The sequence below is a fragment of the Chionomys nivalis genome, chromosome 1 (genome assembly GCF_950005125.1).
Source record: "Chionomys nivalis chromosome 1, mChiNiv1.1, whole genome shotgun sequence".
Classification (NCBI taxonomy): domain Eukaryota; kingdom Metazoa; phylum Chordata; class Mammalia; order Rodentia; family Cricetidae; genus Chionomys; species Chionomys nivalis.
In genome coordinates, this window is record NC_080086.1 from 91,353,159 (window position 1) to 91,374,496 (window position 21,338).

At 51.5% G+C, this 21,338-nt stretch overlaps 1 protein-coding gene across 2 annotated transcripts in view; it reads right to left on the reverse strand.

Moving 5' to 3' along the window:
* Klhl29 (kelch like family member 29) overlaps nucleotides 1-21,338 on the reverse strand; it is a 309,064-nt gene that overhangs the window by 57,258 nt on the left and 230,468 nt on the right. For both annotated transcript variants that reach the window (XM_057767023.1, XM_057767015.1), the window contains 2 exons: nucleotides 4,890-5,031; nucleotides 1,813-2,328 (listed from right to left, as the gene is read on the reverse strand). In XM_057767023.1, coding sequence (XP_057623006.1) covers nucleotides 1,813-2,328; nucleotides 4,890-5,031 — 658 coding nt within the window. The remainder of the gene's footprint in view (nucleotides 1-1,812; nucleotides 2,329-4,889; nucleotides 5,032-21,338) is intronic.

The following is a 21,338-nucleotide window of genomic DNA, read 5'->3' on the forward strand; positions in this document are numbered from 1 at the left end:
AGTAGGCTCAGTAGTGCAGCCTACCAACCTGTGTCACCCCATCTCAAGGGTGAGGGTGTCCCGGACAGCCTGCTTCTAGCAATGTTCAGAGAGGATTCCGGCTCAGTGTCCGGTCTTAGTCTAGGGGACGCTAAGGTCAGCTAAGCCGGTTCCCTCCTGGACAGAACCGCTTTTCTCTAGATAGATGTCCAGAACTTGCAAAACCAGCGAGACCATTCATCGCCCTAGCAGACCTCTCCTTGTGGGCACCTAAAGCTGCCTAGTGCTTCTAGCTTTGGGAGAGCCTTAGACAGTGGGACCCCACAGCCTCTGTGTCAGAGTTGGTGGCTCATGTAGTGGGAGTGAATTTGTGTGTGTGTGCCCACGTGCATGTGTGTGCATGTGCGTGTGCGTGCTTTTGTTCTTTTGGCATGCTCTCTCTCTCTCTCTTAAAGAAAGGAGTTGCTAAACCAAAACAGTTCAAAGAAGAAATCAATTTAGTCTCTCTCTATATATAAAAAAAATAAATTTTAAACAAAGCAAGGGTTTACCAGATTTCGGATGTAATTTTCTATAATTTTGTCATTTAAAACCAGCACTGATTTTCCAAACAAAGGCAGTTGGAGCTCAGACAGGTTCGGAATGAAACCCCACCGGGAGCTAGGCACCGGCTTTGTGGTTGGGGTTGCTCAGAAAGACTGGAGAATGGCTCAGAAGGACCAGCGACAAACATCTGGAGAACAGCGGGCAGAGAGTGACTAAGGGCAGCGTTGCCATGCTAAGACGCAGGGACCTCTGAAATGGACGGTCAGGGGTTCTGAGGAAAGGCTATGGGTAGTTGTATACACTATCTAGCACCACCTACTGGCCCCTTTGAAGGAGACATGGGTACTCCAGCAGGCTAGGACAGAGGTCTTCCTGCCTCCTCCTGTCCCTAGAGCTGCCTCGCCATCGGAGGCTTCATAACTTTCCCTCTGCACATTGCAGGACCAGGACCCGAGCTGTCTGACAATGTCCCTGCATCAAGGAAAGCCATATCTAAGACAGGCACTCTCAAAGCCTCCCCCTCTGGCCCTGGCCCTGCTGTCACTCAAGACACTGGGACTAGAACGTACTTCTAATGTCCTGGGCCCTGACGCTGCGGCTGCGGCTTGGGCTGAGAACCACGTTGGGGTGTACTTCCTTCCCCAGCTTCTGTTCCTAAAGAACTACATCTGAGCTCTTTGCAAGGACTCCCCTGGGACTGGGGACTGGGATCCAGGGTCCCCCTGAAGGCCAGCCCAGTGCTATTCTTCCCAGTGACTCAACACAGACCTCTTCAGTCTTTCAAAACCAAAACATTAAGTGGCTCAGGATGTAGGAGTGTGCCTGGGTCCTGGTTCCACTCTTTTTAACAGCTTAGTTGGTGGAGCAGGCTTGTCCTGCCCGGCATAGGTAGATAGTGTTTTGAATGTCTTTGTAGATGGAAAGTGGTAAAACACCCCATGGACTATTCTAGTGACCCTGAAGCGGAGTGGGTAGCTCTTGCTCAGTCTAGCCTTGGTCTGGCCTGGGGTGAGCATGCCTTGGGCTCTGGACTTTCAAATTCCCTCTTCCTTCTTCTTCCCTTTTTTGTTCCTTCTTGCTCTGTGAATCCTGCTGCTGCTTGTGTCAACTCCACGATGGCTTTCTGCCTGAATTCACCTGCCTAAACAGGGAGTTTCTGTCAAAGCTTCTGGTTAGATGAAGCCAGTGAAAGAGCTACCATCAACACACTTCTGTCCTCACTGTGTTGGAGCGACCAGGCAGGGAGGTACAGACCAGTAACACAGTGGGGTGTGTGACAGGACTTACCTTTAGGGTGCCCTGGGTCGGTGAACTCATACTTCCCCACTCCAATTGTCCGTAGCATTTGTAGCCCATGGGCCGAGTCTGTTGTGGGGGGCCCATTGGTGGCAGGAGCACTATTGGGGAGAGCAGCGGATGGCTGGGCCGGCGGAGGTGGAGGCAGCAGGGGCCCTGCCATGTGGCCGTTGCCCACAGCAGTGGGTCCTGGGCGGGCTACCTGCCCCACTCCTCCAGGCAAAGTGGATACCGCCAGGGGCTGAGGGCTGGCATACAGGGCCTGGGCAGGCATGTTCACCACCACACTGCTCAGTGGTTGGGCGGGCGGCTGTGGAAGTGAGTAGTGGCCCGGCATCAGTGGGATTTGGGGCCCCACGTGGGGAGGCAGTGAGGGAGTCACCCCGATGACCGGGGCCTGGACGTTCACAGCCGGGCTGAAGGTGGGAGGCTGGGCCACTCCATAGGAGTGTGCAATCAGGGAAGGCTGGTTCCCGGCGGCCACCGTGGTCACCCATGGCCCGGTGCCTGTAAGGGAGATGGAAAAACTGTTATTCTATCAGTTATATATTCAATCATCAAACATCACCTGTCCCAGGCCTTGGGCTGGGACCTGGAGCAATAACAGTGGCTAAGACATTTGTGTCTGAGCACGCAGAAGTTTAAGAATGTGAAAAAGCCGGGCTTAGGGGCACACACCATTAATCCCAGCACTCTGGAGGGAGGCAGAGGCAAGCGGATCTCCATGATTTGAGGTTAGCCTGTTTTACTTAGTGAATTCCAGGCCAATCAAGGCTACATAGTGAGACTTTGTGTCAAAAAAAAAAAAAAAGACAAATCTGTTTGGGAGGAATGAGACACAACAAAGCATAGAGAAAATACTCGCAGACTGTCTAAGAGACCGATGTTCCGTTCAGCTCTCCTACCTATGAGCTAAGAGCCCTGGCAAGCTGCTTTGGTTCTCCAAGCCTAATTCTTTATGTCTGTTAATCTGGACTGAGAACTGAAGGTGGAACGCATGTTTGCAAAACCAACAGCATGTCAGGTGTGCGGTAGATGTTACATGTATGTCTTGTATGTGTTGTATGTTGTATGTCTCGTATGTGCTCCTTTGCTGGAGAACTGCGGTGGACGGGAGGCAAAGAGAAGGCTGGCAGCAAACGGTGTTTGCCGGGTTTTCAGGTGAGCGCAGTGGATCCTGAAGATGGCAAGGTGTTTTCCAGGCATCTAGAAAGAGGTGGATGGAGCTTAGGAAATCCTGAAAGAGATCTGAGGGGACTCTAGGCCTTGTTGCTGGACCGGGGCCAACCCAGATCGACTTTTAAGGTGATTTTGGGGGAAGAGGGAAGGCCAGGCACACCTCTGAGGATAAGATACAAGGTGAAAGGCCAGTGCTGCCCAGGTCAGGCAGAGCAAGGCCTGGGTCTACCTGGGGTTTCACAGATATTGAGGTGACCCAGAACGGCTTGTGAAGCTGGAAGATACAGCAACAGGAATTTTAGTCTGGTCACCTCGATGTAATGGGTCTTGGTTTGAGCCTTCACTGTCTAGATTCAACCTTGGTTATCATGATTACTCTGGGCTTCGAGGGTAGCCTGAGAACGGGGAGACTGAGGCAGAACACTGGGAGCCCTGGAGGCTAGAAGGGCTGGGAATTCCCTCTCAGACATAAGATGAGTAGGGGGTGCAGGAGCCCAGATGTCACAGCAACATTCTATCCATCAGGGGGCGTTGGGTGAGGAGGAGGAGGAGGAAGAGGAGGAGGAGGAGGAGCCAGAAGGAACCAGTTCTGAGTCCCGATTCTGGGATTCGGGGTTGCAGATTAGTGACAGCTTCCTCATCTTCCGGAGGCCCAATAATACCCATGTGTAGAATTGCTGCAAGCCCTGATCACACACAGAACAAGGCACACGATAATGTGCGAGAAATATTTATGATTCGTGTCAGGAGGGAGGGAGGCTGCAAGCCAAGAAGCATTGGCAATGTATTGCTGGCTAGATTCTAGAATAGGCTGCTGAGGGGGGACCATGTCCAAGCTAAACAGAGGAGGTGCTATCAACACGAGCCAGCATGGCTGGATGTCTCAAGACCAAAGCCTGGCACCCCGAACTCAGTGCTCCCCAGGATTAGCCAGGGAACTTGGGATTATGCATTAAAATGTCAGAGTCTGGCCGACAAGGCCACACATAGTCCTGAGATGCTATGCCAAGAATATGATTTTTTTTTTTTTTGATGAGATGAATGCCTGAAAGAGGCTGGGGACCTACAGAGAGGCCTCTAGTCACTTACAGTAAGCCCTGACCACTGTGTTTTAAATCAGTGACTTGGACGGGCTATGAAGGACACAATTCTGGGGGAACTAGGAACAGAGCACAGAAAAAAAAAACAACACCCCCCTCTCCAAACAGCACTTGAGATCACAGTGGCCCCATTCAGGAGAGAGTGGCGGGATCTGCTTGTGTCCCCAAACCCAGCTGTCCAAGCCCAATTATGAAGAGATGGCCTTGAGACAAACTTGAGTTCCACCACTGGGACAGTAGGTGATATCTACGGGCTGAAGAGCAATGTTCTGGGGCTGTAATGCCCAAGGGGGAGGCTGAAGGAAGAGCGTTGGTGAGCAGTGATTTGTCCTTAGCCCTGGCTTGTGCCTTTGCCCTTTGGAGGGATCCAGAGTGAGCACTTGTCAGGAAAGTGAAGGGTCTGGAATTCATGAGCTTTAGGGTGGAGTGATGGATGGGTTTGGGGTGTTTATAGCAGAAGACACAGGACTGGGAGGTATCTTTAGGTATCTGTACCAAAGCAGGGTGGGTGGTGGGAGAAGGGACTGCAGGAGCCGTGGGTCAGAGATGTCAGCAGCAGGACCACGATGCTGTGGAAGTAGGAAACGCCAGTCCCGGGGCCAGAGCAACCTAGTGCTCATGTAACCTCGGGCAAGGCCAAATCTCCCTGGAAGGGTGACTTGAGAAACTTAGGGGTCTCACACATCCCAAGCCTGACATCTGGACTTCTGCAGACTCATGGATCGGGATCTCTGGAGAAGAAGAGAGCACCCAGCAAGTGGGTGTCTCTGTCAGCTGATGCACACGCACCTGGATTGTCGCTCTCCCTCATCTGTTTGGAGGGCGGCTCATCAGTGTCCCAGGGTGTGGACTGATTGATGGGTGTCTGACCCCATCGAATGCTGGTCGTGAGTCCCTGGGACTGATTGTCGGCTTTGGAGATGCCGGGAGCCTGTGGAAAGTAGAGGAGAATGGTGAGCATAGACTTTCCCAGAACTTTGCCTGTAACCTGTTATCTCAGCAATACCTTGAGACCTGAGCTTTTTCTAATGGGCTCACGGGCAGAGAGAGAGAGATAGCCTGTACCCAGTCTCACTAACGCTGGGATCTCTGCCTCCTTCCCAGCAAGGGATCTCTGGACAGAGTATCGACAGGTTTGGCCTCTGATGAGCTCCTGGCCTTTAGGACTCCAAGACAAGGCCGTGATAGGCATCTCTACTGCTGCTGCCTATCTCGGGGCCACTACTGCATTCTGTACTCTGGTGTGGGGACACCTTAGCCCTCAGACTGTCAATAACACACTGTAACCCAAATGCTACCCACTTATCCAGGGTAGGGGCTGAGCACCGACTGTATCCACTCAGTCTCAGTCCAGCAGGTGCCCAGGGCTTTCATGTGTGGCTACTGACTGAGAATTCCTAAGGAGGTGGCAAAAGGTTCGCTCTGCAGAACGTCGTCAGGTGGCAAATGAGGACCACTGCGTGTCCTCCACCCTGCTCCGATACCTGCTGTTAGAGCCAGGCATCCCCTGGAGGAAGAACGGGGGGTTATGTGTTCTCTACCCTGCGCCGATACCTGCTGTTAGAGCCAGGCATCCCATGGAGGAAGGGCGGGGGGTTATGTGTTCTCTACCCTGCTCCGATACCTGCTGTTAGAGCCAGGCATCCCCTGGAGGAAGAACGGGGGGCTACGGAAACTGGGAGGAGGAACCCACGACTCCTCAGAGCAGCAAGGGGGCTTGCTTGCTGTGTGAGCTCACCTGATTTAGCTTAGAGATGTACAAGGAAAGCCCTCTCAGAATGAAGGCAAATGTCAAAATGACAGTGGCCCCCGAGGCTACAGTCCTGAGGGAATACTGGCTACTAAGAAGTGTGCTTTCCGAAATTTATCATGAGAAGGCGAAATGTTCCCACGGTGGCATTGATGGGAAAAGCAGGCCGCACGGTTACGCCCATGTGACCCTCCCTACACGGACACATCCTGCTGTTGAACAACACGTATGAGAGGGGAATGACCCAAATATCGGCAAGATGTTACCTTTGGATGCGAGGATTATGGGGGACTTCTTGTCTACATTGTTTTGCAATTATCAAAATAAATGGTTCACGGGATCGAACTCAGGGTGTTGTATGTGTTTTCCAAGTGTTCCACCACTGACCCACATCCCCAGATCTTTTTTTTTTTTTTTTTTTTTTGTATTCCAGGCTGCCTTTGAACACGTGACCTCCTTCTCATTTCAAAGTGCTAGGATTGCAGTTGTGTGTTACCTCATCAAAATACTAAATTTCTCCAATGACCATTATTTATAAACAATACAAAAATAAACCCTAAACATATCACAGAAGCTGGGATAAGGAAACTGGGGTGCAAAGGGGTGAGGATCTCCGTGGAGGTAACTTTGAGAAGATAGTCACAGCTCCTAGACACCCAGTTTGCCCTAGGGAAGCGGTGAGCTGGGATGAGGCTGTTCTTCTCCAGGGGAATTCCCAGAAGAAAGCCACAATAGCATCTTCGTGTAGAGTCTGACACAGTGATGAAGCTGGAGGCAGAGTTCCCTGTGAGGCCCTTGGGCAAGGTGATTCACCTGGGTCCTAGACCAGGTGCATAGCAGTGGGTGTGAGCAGTAGACTGGGCAGGGCCCCTGGAGTCTTTGCTGTATCACACACTTTGGCACACAGAGCCTGCCGCAGGGCCTGCTGGGAGAGCAGGAGCCAGGCAACATTGAGACCCGGGGCAGTGCAGAAGTAATTGCATTTGGGGGCACTTTACCTCTGGACTGTCCTTCAGAGAGGTCACTTCCGGGAACAGGGTTTGGAAAGAGGACGAGAAGGGAAAAAAAAGAAAACAAAAAGAAAGAAGAATTCCTTGAACAAGTGTTCCCATCAGAGGCTCCACTCCTGCTTGTGGCATGGGTGAGATTGACGGGGGTGGTGAGATACAAAAGGGGGGGGGTCTGAGAAATAGCCACAGTGGTGATGAGGCATAGGAAACATGGGGGAGGCTTTCCTCGAGTTCTCTGAAAAGGCAACTTTCCACGTGTGTCCCATATAGGTGCAGAAGCCAGCTAGCCATCTGCAGCCCTTTATTTCCAGGCACCAGGACCACAATGGGGTGAGAGGCACAGAAATTACTCCTGAAACCAGAGGCATTGGAGGGGGAATGAGTCTGTGCTATGTCCTATTCAAGAGCCTTGTTTAGAGGACATGTTTGAACACTGCTGGGACCCCTTAGCCTCCTTGCCAGCAAGCCTCTTCGCTGACAAGATGGAAACCTTTTCTGCCAGGAGAGGGCGCTGTAGCCCCTCTCTGCTGCCCATGTCCCAGAGGCTTCCCAGATAGGAAACAACAGCTTTCTTTGCTTAAGATTTCAGAGTCCTCTCCCTGCCACAATTTCTGCAATGCTTGGTCTGCAGGACCGCATAGCAACTTAACCAGGGAGGAAAGCCTTCTGGAAACGTGCCCCGAGACTGTCACTTCTGCCAGAAGCTCTGCTTTTTTCCCCCTTGAGTTTGGGTCATCAGGTTCTATGCTATAAAACTTTGGAAATTCTAATGTTTGCCCCCAAATGAGGGGAGTTCTGGACCTGAAACATTCAATCTTTTCCCCAACACATTGCTTAGACTTATGCAATGTGTTGCTCATGTACGCCTTGGTTTGTTCTTTGGTAAATAACTATTGGGCTGGGGTACTGATATGTACTGACCAGGGCAACGTCTGGATGGGGGCCATTCGGACCCAGGCGATTCCCTTTGTAGACTTTGCTCTCAGCTGGAGCAGACCCCGGTGTACCCCCAAACAGAAACTGGGCGTTCTGGGTGTGCACAGGCTGATCCAGAGCCACAGGGAGATTACCCGGCTGCGGGGCCTTCTGTTTGGCTCTGTGTCTTTCATGATCAGTACAAGCAGTCTCCGAGACCGAAGAAAGCTGCTCCGAAGTCCACCCTCTTCCCCCCACCCCGCTAAGGAATGATAAATCAAACCACTCACATTCTACTCTGCACTAGCAACATCTTAAGCTGCAAGCAGTTTGCGGCTCAGGAATTTTATTTTATTAAAAGCAATCAAGTGAATATTCCTTTCTTGATCCTGTCAACAAACAACTTAGATGCAGGAGTGTGCCCTTTGCTGAGAGGCCCAGGGCTTCCAGGGGAGCCATATATGGAGAGACCACAGACAGCTTAGATGCACGAGTGTACCCTTTGTCGCAACGTCCAGGGCATGCAGGCGAGCCATATATGGACCAGTATAGTATGTGAGGTGGGAAGCCTGACCAGGGGGCCTTTCCTCCCGCCAAATAATCTGCAGATGGCAGATTCTGGAGGTGCCTGGGACCCTGTGTGGCCTGTGACTGCAGCTCTGAACTTTGCTCTAGTGGTTTTGAGCTCCCACACATCTGGAACTCCTAGGAGCAATCCAGGCTTTTCCCAGCTTGCATGAGGGCTCACCTTAGGGAAGGAGAGCAGGGATGGGGACTGGATGGGCTGCCGGTACAAAGCTGGCTTCCCAGCCATGTGGCAGAAGTGGGCTGAGCAGAATCTCTCTCACTTCTCACCTCTTCCCACTGCCATTCTCTCGGACGCCCGGGAAGCCACCTAAGCGGAGACCTTCTGCCTTTCCCTGGCCCTGGTTTCTGCTCCAGTAACATGGCAGTACTCATCAGGAGAGGCCCACCAGCCAGAATAGCCTTCCCGTACTAGCACTGCAGAGCAGCCCTATCTGCCCATCACTGGGCTTGAGTTGGCTTCCCTCAGCTTCCCTTTAATGAGATGCTAATGGGATGCATCATTAACACAGCAGCTTTTTAAACCCCGGCTCTTGTAAATTTTCAAAGGTCACATTTTCACGGTGCCTGACAGCATCCTGCTCCTTTCAGAGACTGAAGAACACTAAAGACCCAGGTCCTTTATGGCTGAAGCTCTGGGAAGCGGAGGCACAGGCCGAAGGCGCCTGCTGGCAGTAGGCTGTCTCCTGGCCCCTCCCCCTCCCCCAGCAGCTTCACAGGGCATGAGGGTTACCCTCTTTCAGCTTGGGAGACCAGGTACACAGTGTCACATGGTCTACAGTGTTGCTCTCAGAATACAAAGATCCCTGGCAGAGGGGTCAAGGGAGATGCTACCCAGCTGGGGAGGCACAGGCACTTGAACTCTCATGGAGGACCTTCTACTTAAGTAGTGCATTCCCAAGTCTACAGTAGCCAAAGCGCCTGTTTTCCACTGGTCAGTCCAAACAGAGAGAGGACATCTCTCGCCTTTGCACAAAAAAATACCACAAGGGGCCGGAGAGATGGCTGAGTGGTTAAGAGCACTGACCGCTCTTCCAGAGGTTCTGAGTTCAATTCCCAGCAACCACATGGTGGCTCACAGCCCCCTTTTGGCTTGCAGGCACACATGGAAGGAATGCTGTACACATAATAAATTAAAAAAAAATACCACAAATATTTGCAGCAATGGAGTGGCCAGGGAGGTTTGAATGATGATGGGGACTTGGACTCCCTTGGGGCTGTCTCAGTCCTTGCTTGTCCTCATCTCAGCTCTCTGCATGATCACAGTGCTCAGTGCACTGCCCCAAAGGTCCTGTTGACCCTGTCCTGGCAGACAAACTCCATGAAGACAGATGCTCAGTGCTACGCCTGGCCCAGGAGGTGCTATGCCTGGCATAGCTGTCCACAGGATAAAAACAGGGTTTAGGAGACCCAGCACGGGCCAGCAGGAGCAGTGACATCACTACTGGTTCAAGGAATGAATGAATCTGCAGAACATGCTTTAGGAAGAGTGGGAAGTGCAGGCCATGGAGCAGAGCCCTAGACTAGACAGTCTGGTTCTCCTCACTAGGGACCACCCCAAACGATCCATGGATGCTACTGAAGGATACTCAGAGACTTGGCTAACACAATCTACTACCAATGGTCAGAAATTATTGATTCTCCCTGAGTGCCTGGGTATGGTAGATGTGTAAGATGCGGAGGCTGACTCTTGCTAAGGACATGGATGTCACCCGGGAAATCCCAAATACTGCATCGTCCACTCTTTTCCCAAGGACATCAAAAGAACGAGGAAATCCTCAAGAGCTTCCGGAAGAAAGGGGCTGGGCTGGCAGTGGGTCACGAAAGTTCAGCAGGATTGAATCACATCAACGGATCGGGGCTAAGATCACCAACCACCAAGGGCCCCTCTATCAGCTGGTACATTTCCAGCTTGACACAGGACAGAGCCTGGCTCATCCTCCCACATGACCCATTTCTACAGTTGAGGGGCTGACGATGCCACCTATGGCTCACAGGCCTGTTTCCAGATGGGAACCTGCAGTCCTAGATGCCTTGCCACTGAGTGGAGCACATAGCTGGTGTGATTGTACCCACTGAGTACCACCGAGCATGGTGGATCCCATGCCAGTGCTAACTCCTGCAGCTATGAGCACCCTTCCCACCAGAGTGCCTACCACTCCCCCACTCGTGCCTCAGTTTGCTTCTGTTTTTACTTGGTCTGCTGGGGACCCAGGTTCAGCTACAGTCGAGGTCCTTTCCTGGAAAGATTGTACAAACAGCGCCATGAGACTCCTGTTTCAGGGATCTGTGATGATGATTCAGACTCGGAGAGAAACTGCTGGGAGAATCACATGGCGCCTCACTACTGCTGTTGTTAACAGCAGCATCATGCCATGGATACGGAAAGCTACGATAGCCAGGTGTAATCCTAGCAGGCCGGAGTCTAAAGCAAGAGGGCTGGTGTGTGTGCAAAGCCCGTCTGGATTACATAGTCAATTGCACGTCAGCCACAGGACCTGTCTGTCCTGTAGGCCAGGGACTGGTTCCGTGGATGTGATCTGGTGACCGGCATCAACAAAGACATTGCAGAATTGTCCCTGCCAGCCTCCCCTGCATCCCACCTCCCCGATATTTGCTAAGATACTAGAAAACATGGCTAGGCTACTAATGAACAAACGAAAGGGGAAAAAAATGAGATGCACACTCTACTGTGTCTAGTATAAACTACAAGAGATCCAAAGTCACTCGTGTGTTACTCTTGGCAAACATATCCTGTGTCATCTGCACCCTTAGAGTTTCACAGAGGATTAGGGGGGCAGCATAAACATAGAAGGGGGCCGTTACCGTGTAAAGACTAAAAGGAGGACATGCAGCTTCCCTTGGAGATGCCCCAGATGGGTGGTGGGAGGAACGAGGCCTTGGATGAAAAGCTGAGAAGCCACAGGGAGGGAAATGCAGGCGGTGAATGTGGCACTCTGAATGTGGTCTGCACCTGTGCTTTCTTCACCCCGCCACTCCCTGCAATACCCACCCAATTTGGAGAAGACAAATTTCTTGGGCCCACTCCTGCAGCTCCGGATTACCGAAGGTGGTGATAGAGACTCCACTGACCTGAGCTCCACGGTGGACAGAGCCATGTCTCCTGACCTCCGTGCACACGTGAAACACTCTCCCTCTGAAAACCTTGCCTGGGAGCTTCTCAGTCAGGATACAATACTTGCACAATACTTGTTCAAACAGAGTGTGGTTTGGGCCTTCGAGATACCTTGGGAAGCACAGGCAGGTGGCCAAGACCCGCGGATTTGGGATCCCATGAATTTGGGAGCAGCGAAGGTCGTCACCTCATTTTTCTTTTTACCTGGAGGTTTCACTCCCGTTGCTTTTCTGAGAAGCGCGGGAGCTAGTGCCTGCACATGGCAGAAGTGGGGAGGGCTCAGGCACCTCTGGGCACTGGCTCTCGGACTACAATCAGTCACAGGACAGTCGCCGTCAGCTCCACGGCAGAGCCTAGATGGCCAGCCATCCTTTGCAAACAGCGCACTTCCCCATTCCTTCCAGCATCCCTCTCCTTGTGAGACTTTTAGGACTTTCCTGATGCCCAGGTCAACCTGTGGGGAGTGGTGGAGGCCAGTGTTGGGTAAATGCATTAATGCTGGGAACGGAGTGGACCTACTTGCCAGGGGTGTTCCTACACAGTGGTGGATGCTGGAGAAGGCAGGTTTTAGTTACAGGAATGGTGTGCTAATGGTGGAATTCATGTATGGGTGGGAGATCCGTTGGTGTCTGAGTGCTTTTCGATTGAGCCCATGAGTGTGTTCCCAGATTGGCAGGCTTTGTCATTCCAGAACTGTCCAGCCACCACCACTGACACACTCTCCAACCCGAGGCACATGAGATGCACCTGGGAGGATTGCTAGAAACGGACTGTAGTCTTAGAGGTTCTGATTCCGTAGCTCTGGAGCAGCTGGGGACCCCCGGAATGTGTCACTTTAGTAAGCCTACAACGTTGCTGATTCAGGAGTTCTCGGCCCCACCTTGGGGAGCAACGACAATCTTTCTACCTGGGCCCCGAGTCTGGAGTCCTAGGGGCTGTAACTGCTTATTGGGTCCTGACTGGGACAGATTCAGGGGGCTTGCTCCCATGGTTCATGGGAGCCAGATTTTTGGGGAGGCCGCTGCCTAGGACTCCTGCTTTGGGCCTTGGTTTCCAGGAATCAGAGAATCCATTACCACACAAGGCTGTCGCAGGAGCTCAGCTCTACTTTCTGGTTGCTATTGAGCCACACACAAGAAAAGCACAGTCAAAGTCTTGGTGCTGGGACGGGGTCTCCCGCGACCCTCCTACCCTCTTGAGACAGGATGCCCTCTCTTGGCCCCAGGCCTGTGCGCCTGGCCTTCCCTTCTGAGCCCTACTAGAATGCACTGCAGAGTCTGATGAAATTTCTAATAATACTAACCAATGATGTGTTAAATTGAGACACTTTTGGCTCGGCCGCCGGAAACCACACGATGGTTTAAAGGACCACTGCTTACCTTTCTCTATCAATTTGCTGCTAAATTACTGCTTTCAGAGAAACTTATAGAAAAGTAATTCTTTATTTAAATTTTAATTTCCATCTTGTCATTTTAAATATATATTCAGATTCCAATCATATTACAGAATATGATGATGTCTCTGGTGGGTAAATGACCCTGCTAGGAGCCTGGGTGGGTATGGAGGATGCAAACAAGTGGGTGGTGAGGCAAGGCTCAGCAAGGAGCGAGAGACCTCAGCTTAGCTGGGGTGGCAGACAGAGCTTCAGAGGCCTATGCTGGTTGCAACCCTGCTCTGTGACCCCCTGACTTTGTGTGCAGTCCTGAGGGCCACTTGTACATGCTTTTAGGTGGAACCACCAGCTCCTTGCCATGCTTGGATCGCTGTGTGAACTGAGCCGAACGCGAATGCCAGATGAAATGGGGCTGCTGGGCCAGTCACCACCGTAACAGCTCATATTTAACCACCGCCCACAGGCCAGTGGTGGTCATAGCTCATTTCCCTCCAGGAAGAATTCTGTATTCTTCCCACCATCTTATGGACGATAGTCATACGGTCCAGCCAAGTTCAACAACACTCCAGGGTGCGAAACTTCAGGCTCTTACCCAGGCCTACTCTACCTGTCTGCATCCACTTTGGGTTGCTATAAAACAAAACAAAACAACCACCTGAAGGCCAGCGATATGGCTCGGTGGGCAAAGACACGGCTGCCAGCCCAGTGACCCGAGTCCTACGTGGTGGATGCAAATGGTGGAAGAAGAATTCTGATGGCTGAACATTGTCCTCTGACTTCCATGGGAGTGCTGGAGATTGCATCCCTACCCATTGAACAAACAAATAAATGGAATAGCATTTTTTTTTTTAAAGAAACTACCCGAGATTGGGTACACATTCTAAGGAAAAGAGATGAGTGACATTACTGTTCTGGAGACTCAAGAGCATAAGTGTCTGCAGTCTGTGAAGTTCTGGTGAAGAGGACTCATGGTGGGAAGGCTTACTAAGGCAGGGAACAGTACAGAAAATGTCATCTGTCTGCCCAAGAGTTTGGGGAGAGGCCACGCTCACTCTTGATGACAGACCACTCTGGAGGGGACTAATGGTACCACACTACCCACCCACTCCCTCTTGAGGGTTGAATCCCTATGACCTAGTTATTTTATACTGGGCCCCAGTGTCTTAGAACCACCATGCTTTCCTAAGACCATCACATGTTCTGGGGCAGTCAGAATATTCCTGGGTCACCTCTTTGGGGTGGACACCTCATCAGTGGATTTACTCACATCGAGTCTGAACCCATCCATACCATCTTACTCTGTTGGGTAACGCTTTCCGCCCTCCCTAAGAAACTGCAGGATGCTGGCCACAGTCAGTCCTTTCTCCACTGTATCTATCAACTGTGTCTCCCGCTCTGACTCTGGTAAGATACTGGCGTCAGGAGGCTGGGTACATTGGCTTCCATCATCTCTCTTCTAGGCGGGCTCCACAAAGCATACTCCTTCTCTCTCTACTCCCCCCTCCCTCCCACTTACAGCTTCTTCCCTTTGGCTTCTCAACATTAGGCTGAGCAAAAAAATATATATGGGCCTCCTGTCCCTTCTTAGACTACGTACGGTTACCCTGCCCCAGGGCTTGAAACACCTGATATTTATATCTGCTGGTGCTTAGCTTCCACACCCATCTCTTTGACTTCAACTTGAGTGAACCCACCCTGTGTCCATGACAATCACCCCTCATTGCCCATCCCTATAGCGATGCCTATCTTTCCCTCTGATCCCTAATACCAGGTTCCTTGTTCCTTGAAGTCCTCTTCCCATCTCTTTCTGTCTTCTGCACTTTCCTTCCTTTAAATTTCACTCACAACCTTCTCTGCGTAGTCGCTCATTTCTTCTGCCCCCCAGTTCCTGACTGTGTTGTGCCTAGTGTCTACACCAGCCCCAGGCATGCTCCCTCTCTCCCAAGTCCTGTTTGGGTCCCTTCCTCTTTGACAGTTCTTTCCCTAACAGGAAACACTTGTACGGGAGCCCCGTCTTCGCCAGAACCCTGCTTTCTGTAGTATTCAGGGAGTGCATTTGCTTTTCCTCTTGCAACATCAAAGTCTAAGTCCTTGGAGGTGTCTACGCTCAAAGTTCAGCAGAGAAGGCTTCCTTTGCAGACGGAAAGCAGTTGTGGACGGGGCTGGCTTCTGCACTGTGTTCCTGCACATGCCCTGTCCAGATCTCCCTGGGCCCCTTGCTCTAAACTCCCTTCCACGATGGGTCTCACAGACAAAAGAAATGATAAATCTGGCAGAACCTTACAACTCCCCACTTTCAACTTTCCTCTAACAACTTTCAACCGAAAACTTCTTAGCCCTATTTCCAAGTAACTTTTCATCCATTACAAAACCCACAAATTTTTCAAAGGGGCTTTGAAATAAGATCACCTAGAAAAAAAAAAAGCCTATCACAAATGAAAGTCTTTGAAAAGAAAGAGGCCCTTTCCTGTGCTTCAGCTCCCCTCTGATACCATTCCCTTTCATTTTACAGGAGGTGCAGGGCAGGCCTGGCCCTCGGCGGATGCCTGTGATGTGGGGGAGCCAGTGGCCCAGACGGACACACAGCCGACACACAGCCGAGAGCTGGAGCAAGGGGCAGCTGCTGCGGAGCTGGGCCAGGCCTTTCATCCCCCCTCATTCAATCAGCCCTCACAGCGCCCCCAACTGCTGCTCGTTGTAACCTGCCTGTGGCTCTCAGAGGCTTCCTGTCCCCACCCCTCCCCCCACCCCCGCAGGTTCTAATTCACCTGGGCATTGCTTTTCCAGCACACACTCGAGACTTGTCTTCATTCTTGTTCACCAAAGTGGGCGGGTAAGGGGGCGGCCAGAAAAGCCCCTCCTCTGGCCTTTGATGGAACATTTCCCAAATGTCAACCTGGCAGGCAGTAGGCGTGGGACCACTTCTTGCCCTAGGGTCAGCTTCTGATGCACAGACACACACACCTGACAACACCCACTTCTGAAAAGGAGTCTTTGTTGACTCCAGATTTAGCATCGTGGAGAATTTGGTGAATGGAAGCCTTCCGTCCTGGGTGGGTGTGCTAGACCTGTCTCTGGAAAGGCGCATGGGCTCCCTGACTGGACCACCTGTTAACTGGGCCTGGCCCTCTCCTGGGCCTCCCAGCCACCCAGGGGAGACAGGAGATCCTTTAGAACGGTTTGGCCATGGGCTGGCCTGGCCTGTTGCTCACCAAGGCTTCTCAGTCCCCTTCCCAGGGGACATTCTAGAATTGACCAAGACCTCCACATTGGCATGGTCCATCTTAGTCACAAAGGACCTCCAAACTGAGTCCCAGCCCCTTCTTGTAGAACCTTCTAACACATCTACCTGGCCTTCGGAAACATTCCCATTTTCTTAGTTGTAACTGCAACAGATCATTATTATAATTATTTTTTAATTTATAAAGGCTTACTGGGCAGAGAGAACCATTCCTAGTTCTCACACACTCTATATGAGAATATGTCATTGACCGAGATCAGGAATTAACGCCAGGCGACACAATCTTGACAGACATCTTCAGCGACCTCATTAGATGCCTAACGAGACAGGACTGCGTCAGAGTCATACTGAGGGGCGTTCAGGACAGAGAAGCAGACATCACAGCGCAGATAGCCTTGTCAGGCTCTTCCTCAGGCAGTCAGCACACTGGAAGGCGTAGAACCAGTCTTATTAGACGGCGTAGAGACTCTCAGAACCCAAACTTACTTACAACCAGCTACAGCATGGGCCTCCAAATTCAGTGGGATCCCCCAGTGTGGACATTCTAGATGCATGCCATGCGGGACTCAGTTTACCTTCCCTAGGCACCTGGTGCTCTCTCATTGCGCTTTTGCTTGCATGTCTATGTCATGGTAGCAACGCGTGACCAGGTACAGCCTGAAGACAAGGGGCTCAGCTTCCTCAGTCTAGCTCAGCTTCCTTTTGGTTTGTAACAGAGGCTGTGAAAGGGGTTTTGTTTATGTATTTAGGACAATCCTCTTTCAGCATTGGCTCATCCTCTCTTTAGGCTCTGGTTATCTCACTGGGCACATTGACTCTATCATGCTTAGGGGGACTAGGAGCGGACATTGGGAAAGCCTCAAGAGGTGATGGAAGGGACAAGCAGTACAGAGAAACAGCAATTCTGCCCTGGCATTGATGCAGGGTCTCCTTTTCGTCAGACTGACATTAAGAAGTGGGGTGAGTGAACAGCTATGTGTACCCCTTCTTCCATTCTGCACCCAGCCAGCCAGCCAGCCAGCCACCAATCCACCTATTTATTCATCCACCTCTACATCCACCCATCCACCCACTTATACACTCATCCACCAACCCATCTTTCTATCCACCCACCCATTTCACTCTTATTAAGACACTAATCTGTGCTAGAGACCGCTTTGAGCAGTCTCTGGCTTCAGAGAGCACAATTCACTCATAATCCTACCATCTGTAGGAATCAGACCTGTGAATAGGCTGGTTTCCAAGCTCTCATGGCCTGCGCAATCTTTGCGGCCACCCTCTAGTTGTCCTGCTCTGCTCTAGACTGTCTCAGTTCAGGATGCAACAACACAAGAGGACATCACACACCTAGTATAGCTGGGCAGCTTTAACAGCAGACGTTTCTAGAGGCCGGACTCCCTGAGATCGGGGTGGCGCCATGGTCTGTTTGGGTAAGATCCCTCCTTCTGGCTTACAGAGACTGCGCACTGACGTGAAGGCAGACAGAATTCTGGCATCTTCTTCTCATTATAGGAGATAAAGGCCATTATACTAGGAAGGAGCCACCCTCGCGGCCTCCTCTAAACCATAATCTCTTCCAAAGTTCTGGACTCTAAAAACTATCACAATGAGGGCAAAGGCTTCAATCTGTGGATTTGGGGGGATAGAATTCAGTCCACAGCGCTCACACAGTAGACACGCAGTGGGTGTTCAGCAACGAGCCCGTATCAGTCTATCTGTCTGTTGTTTCTCTGGTTCCACTTTGCCCGCCAGACCCTGGGGGTGTGTTTAATGGAGAGAGTTCCTCTCAGACCTGACTAGCATGTCGATCAGCACCCCCACCAGCCGTAACTCTAATTTTTAGATCGCTTCCCCCTCAGTCCCCACCCCCAACGACATAATCTCCATGATCTCGAGTCTTTCCCGAACACTGTTGAAAGGGTTGTTGTATTTATCTCTGTAGAATCCGCCGTGCCCCCGTGCAATTTTCCATTGTCATGGTTCATTTTAATTTCCTCTAAGGCTGTTGGCCACTCTCGTGTTCAGAAATAGCTTGTTCCACTTAATAAAAGTGCTTAAATATGCAGACACGAGAAGTTTCCTTTGCTTGTGCCTAAACACTGCCCTATGTGAAATGAGTTCCACATCTTGTCTTGTGCTGTAGGGCTGAGCACAGGTCCCGTGGCTCCCTGGAAAGAAACTCTGTAGGCATGGTTCAAGGGCACAAACAGGATCCAAGAATGTCTGGTGGGAATTTTCTCAGCCTCGCTCATGGCACCATGGGCCTTCGGAGTCGACTGCCACCCCTGGCACCCTCACAGTGCCCAGAAGTCCCTACCAGTCATTTCACCCAAGTTCCCTCTTTCCTCTTTGCAACACAGAGGCTTTGAAATGTCTCCCCCAAACCCATGTGTTAAAAGCTCATTTCCCCAGCTTGGTGTGGGGACCTAGCGAGAGGTCTTAGGTAGTTACGGAGATGCAGTTTCTTTCCCAGGTTTGCTCCTGGCCGCCATGAGGTGAGTGGGTTTGCTTCACCCCTGCCTCCCACCCCGCCATGATGCACTGTGCAGGTCCAAAGCCACAGGGTGACTGATCGTGAAGGAAAACTTGGAAAACTGTGGGCCAAGATAACGTCTTCACAGGTTTATTGCTGTCAGGGAAGGCTTGTAACACCGATCTATAAAATAGTCATGAGAATTTCTTCCCCCAAAGACAGATTTCAGTGAAAAATGGCCGCCCCCTACCACCAGGGACAAGGTAGAAGTGGTGGTCATTGGGGGATGTCAGCAAGTGGCAGCAGTCATTGCTAGCAGGGGACCCCAGAATATGCAAATGTTAAGGGCCTTTTACAAAAAGGGAGGCTTTCCAAACACTGCTCTTTCTTCTGAATTCGTTTTCTCCGGGTTGCTGAGGCCCAAGAATTCCCTTCAGGCTGCGGCTCATCAGGAAAAGATGAAGGAATGGAAAATAGATTGGAGCTACATTCAGGATCTCTGGAGAGCCAAGCTTTCGGGGGTACCAGGTCACAGCCAGGGCTACAGTCTCTGTGGCTAAGCTAGATTACAGGGAAAATATTAGCCGTGCATTGGGCTTGGAGACCCAGTGACCAGGAAGAAGAAAACAGGTCCTCTTTCTTTTGCTTAAACAATCAGAGTCCGGGTGGCTGAGAGATACTGGCATGAGACCGCGGGTGAGTGGCCCCATCACAGCCCCAGTCCTGCCTTGCTCTTGTTTGGTCCTCCTAGGGCTGGAAGAGCCAGAAATTGTTGGCCTAAGGACTTTGGTCCTCAGTGCCCCAGAGATGCACAGTTGTAGGCAGTCACTATTAGAGCCCAGAACTTGGGGTCACATGGAATACAAATGGCTTTTTACTAGAAGTTGGGGATTACCTCAGCATTATCACCCCTGGAAAGGGGGGTTTGAATGCTTAGAAAAAGCCCAGCCTTCTGACTCATTGGCAATGGGCTTTAGTATCAATGCCAAAACTTTCTATGACTCTTAGAGAGATAACCCATAGACGTACTGATAGCTATCCATACATTAAAAACAGAAATGGAGGCTGGGACTGTGGGCCCAGTCAGCCTGCAGTCTCTGAACCAGCAAGCCACAGCCCATCCCTAGAATCACACACACACCCCCAAGGGCCCGGGCACACACACACATACACACACATACACCCCTACCTCTAGCCTACTTGGGTTGCCAGGGGCCTGTAGCCCCGCAGTGCAGGAGCACCTGGCAGACGCTCCGTCTGCCCCCAGAAACTTTCCTTCTTCCATGGCTCCAGAACACAGAGTCTCCCGTGGCCACTTTGAGTTTCCCTCCCAGATACTCTTTCCTAAATCAGCTTCCAATCTGACTCATTTCAGTTTTAAAACAAGAAAACATCAACAAACACTATGCAGGGAAACAGATGGTAACAATTACAGGAGGGGAGAAAACAGAGCTCGCTCCCTCTACCAGGGGCATGGGAACATATTGTTCCCCAGACAGCGGTTGTCTTCCAGCCACTCCTGTATAGATGTGGGCATGGGGCTCTCTCTGGGGCCATCCCCCCATCAAGGGACAGGCCAGCACTGGAGGGGTCACCAGGGCTACAGAGCACCTTGAAGCCAGTCCATTGGAAGCTGAGACTTGGTGGTTCTCAGGGAGGGAAGAGAAACCATTCCTGAACATTCTAGGTACCTACATGAACCTGGCGCCCCATCATCAGAGGCCTGAGCGCAGGGGTTGCTGGCTTCATCCCCTGCACACTACCCACGACCGTCCCTTTCTATTTCCTCACGTCACTATGTAATGCACCAGGCCATATGCTCCCAAGGGCAGGGGTTATTCTTTCAACTGGGTGATGGCTAAGACCTGGGCTCTGGACTCAGGCTGCTGGTTCAAGCTCAAGTACTGCTACCATTTAAGAGTGGGGAGACCTGGGGTGAACTAAGAAAACTGCTGGTGCCGTCCTTGCCTCACCCCTGAGAGACAGCTATTTCAAGTCCCCTCCTCGCATGACTGTGAATTAATGTGTGCAGAAGACCCACTGCAGCACCCAGAGCACAGTGGGTGCTGGGTGCCGAAGTGCCGACAGCAGTTTACTCCCCCTGCAGATGGCCAGCTCCGCGTCTGGTGCTCAGTAAACAGCCCCAGGAGCTTGCCAAGTGGAAGGCTGAGGAGGCAGCCTCCAGCTGGTCCTGAAGGCAGGGGTGACACATACCCCATCAAAGCTGAGAGGATAAGCCCTGCTGGTGGAGCTGGGGGCTGGAGGGTTGGCTCTGATGGAAGGTGCCTAGAGTCCTGAGTGAGATTTACCGTGCGATTTGCCAAGTGTCCCATCCTTTGGTGTATAGTTAGGATGAGGGCCTTGCTCTCCAGGACATCAAACAGGCAGAGTCAGCCAAGAAAACAAAGGCAATCCAGAAAAGCCCAGTGCTATGATTGGTCCCTGTCTGGCAGGGGTACGGGTGGTTTTTTTTTTTTTTTTGGCAGGAATGAGGGTATAGGCTCAAGAGATGGGGATGACATGCCCTTCAGGCAAGGATGCACAGTGCTTTTGGGAGGGGTGTGGGGGCTTACAAAAACAGGATATAGTAATAAGGGGCTTGACCTATTCCTTCATACCATGAGTCTCTGTTTCCTCATCAGCACACTGCGATTTGCAGGCTCTGGATCCCAGGCCTGGTTAGATTCTGGAAATTGTATCCATCAGTTCCTAGGACCACCCAGGGCTCGCCGCTG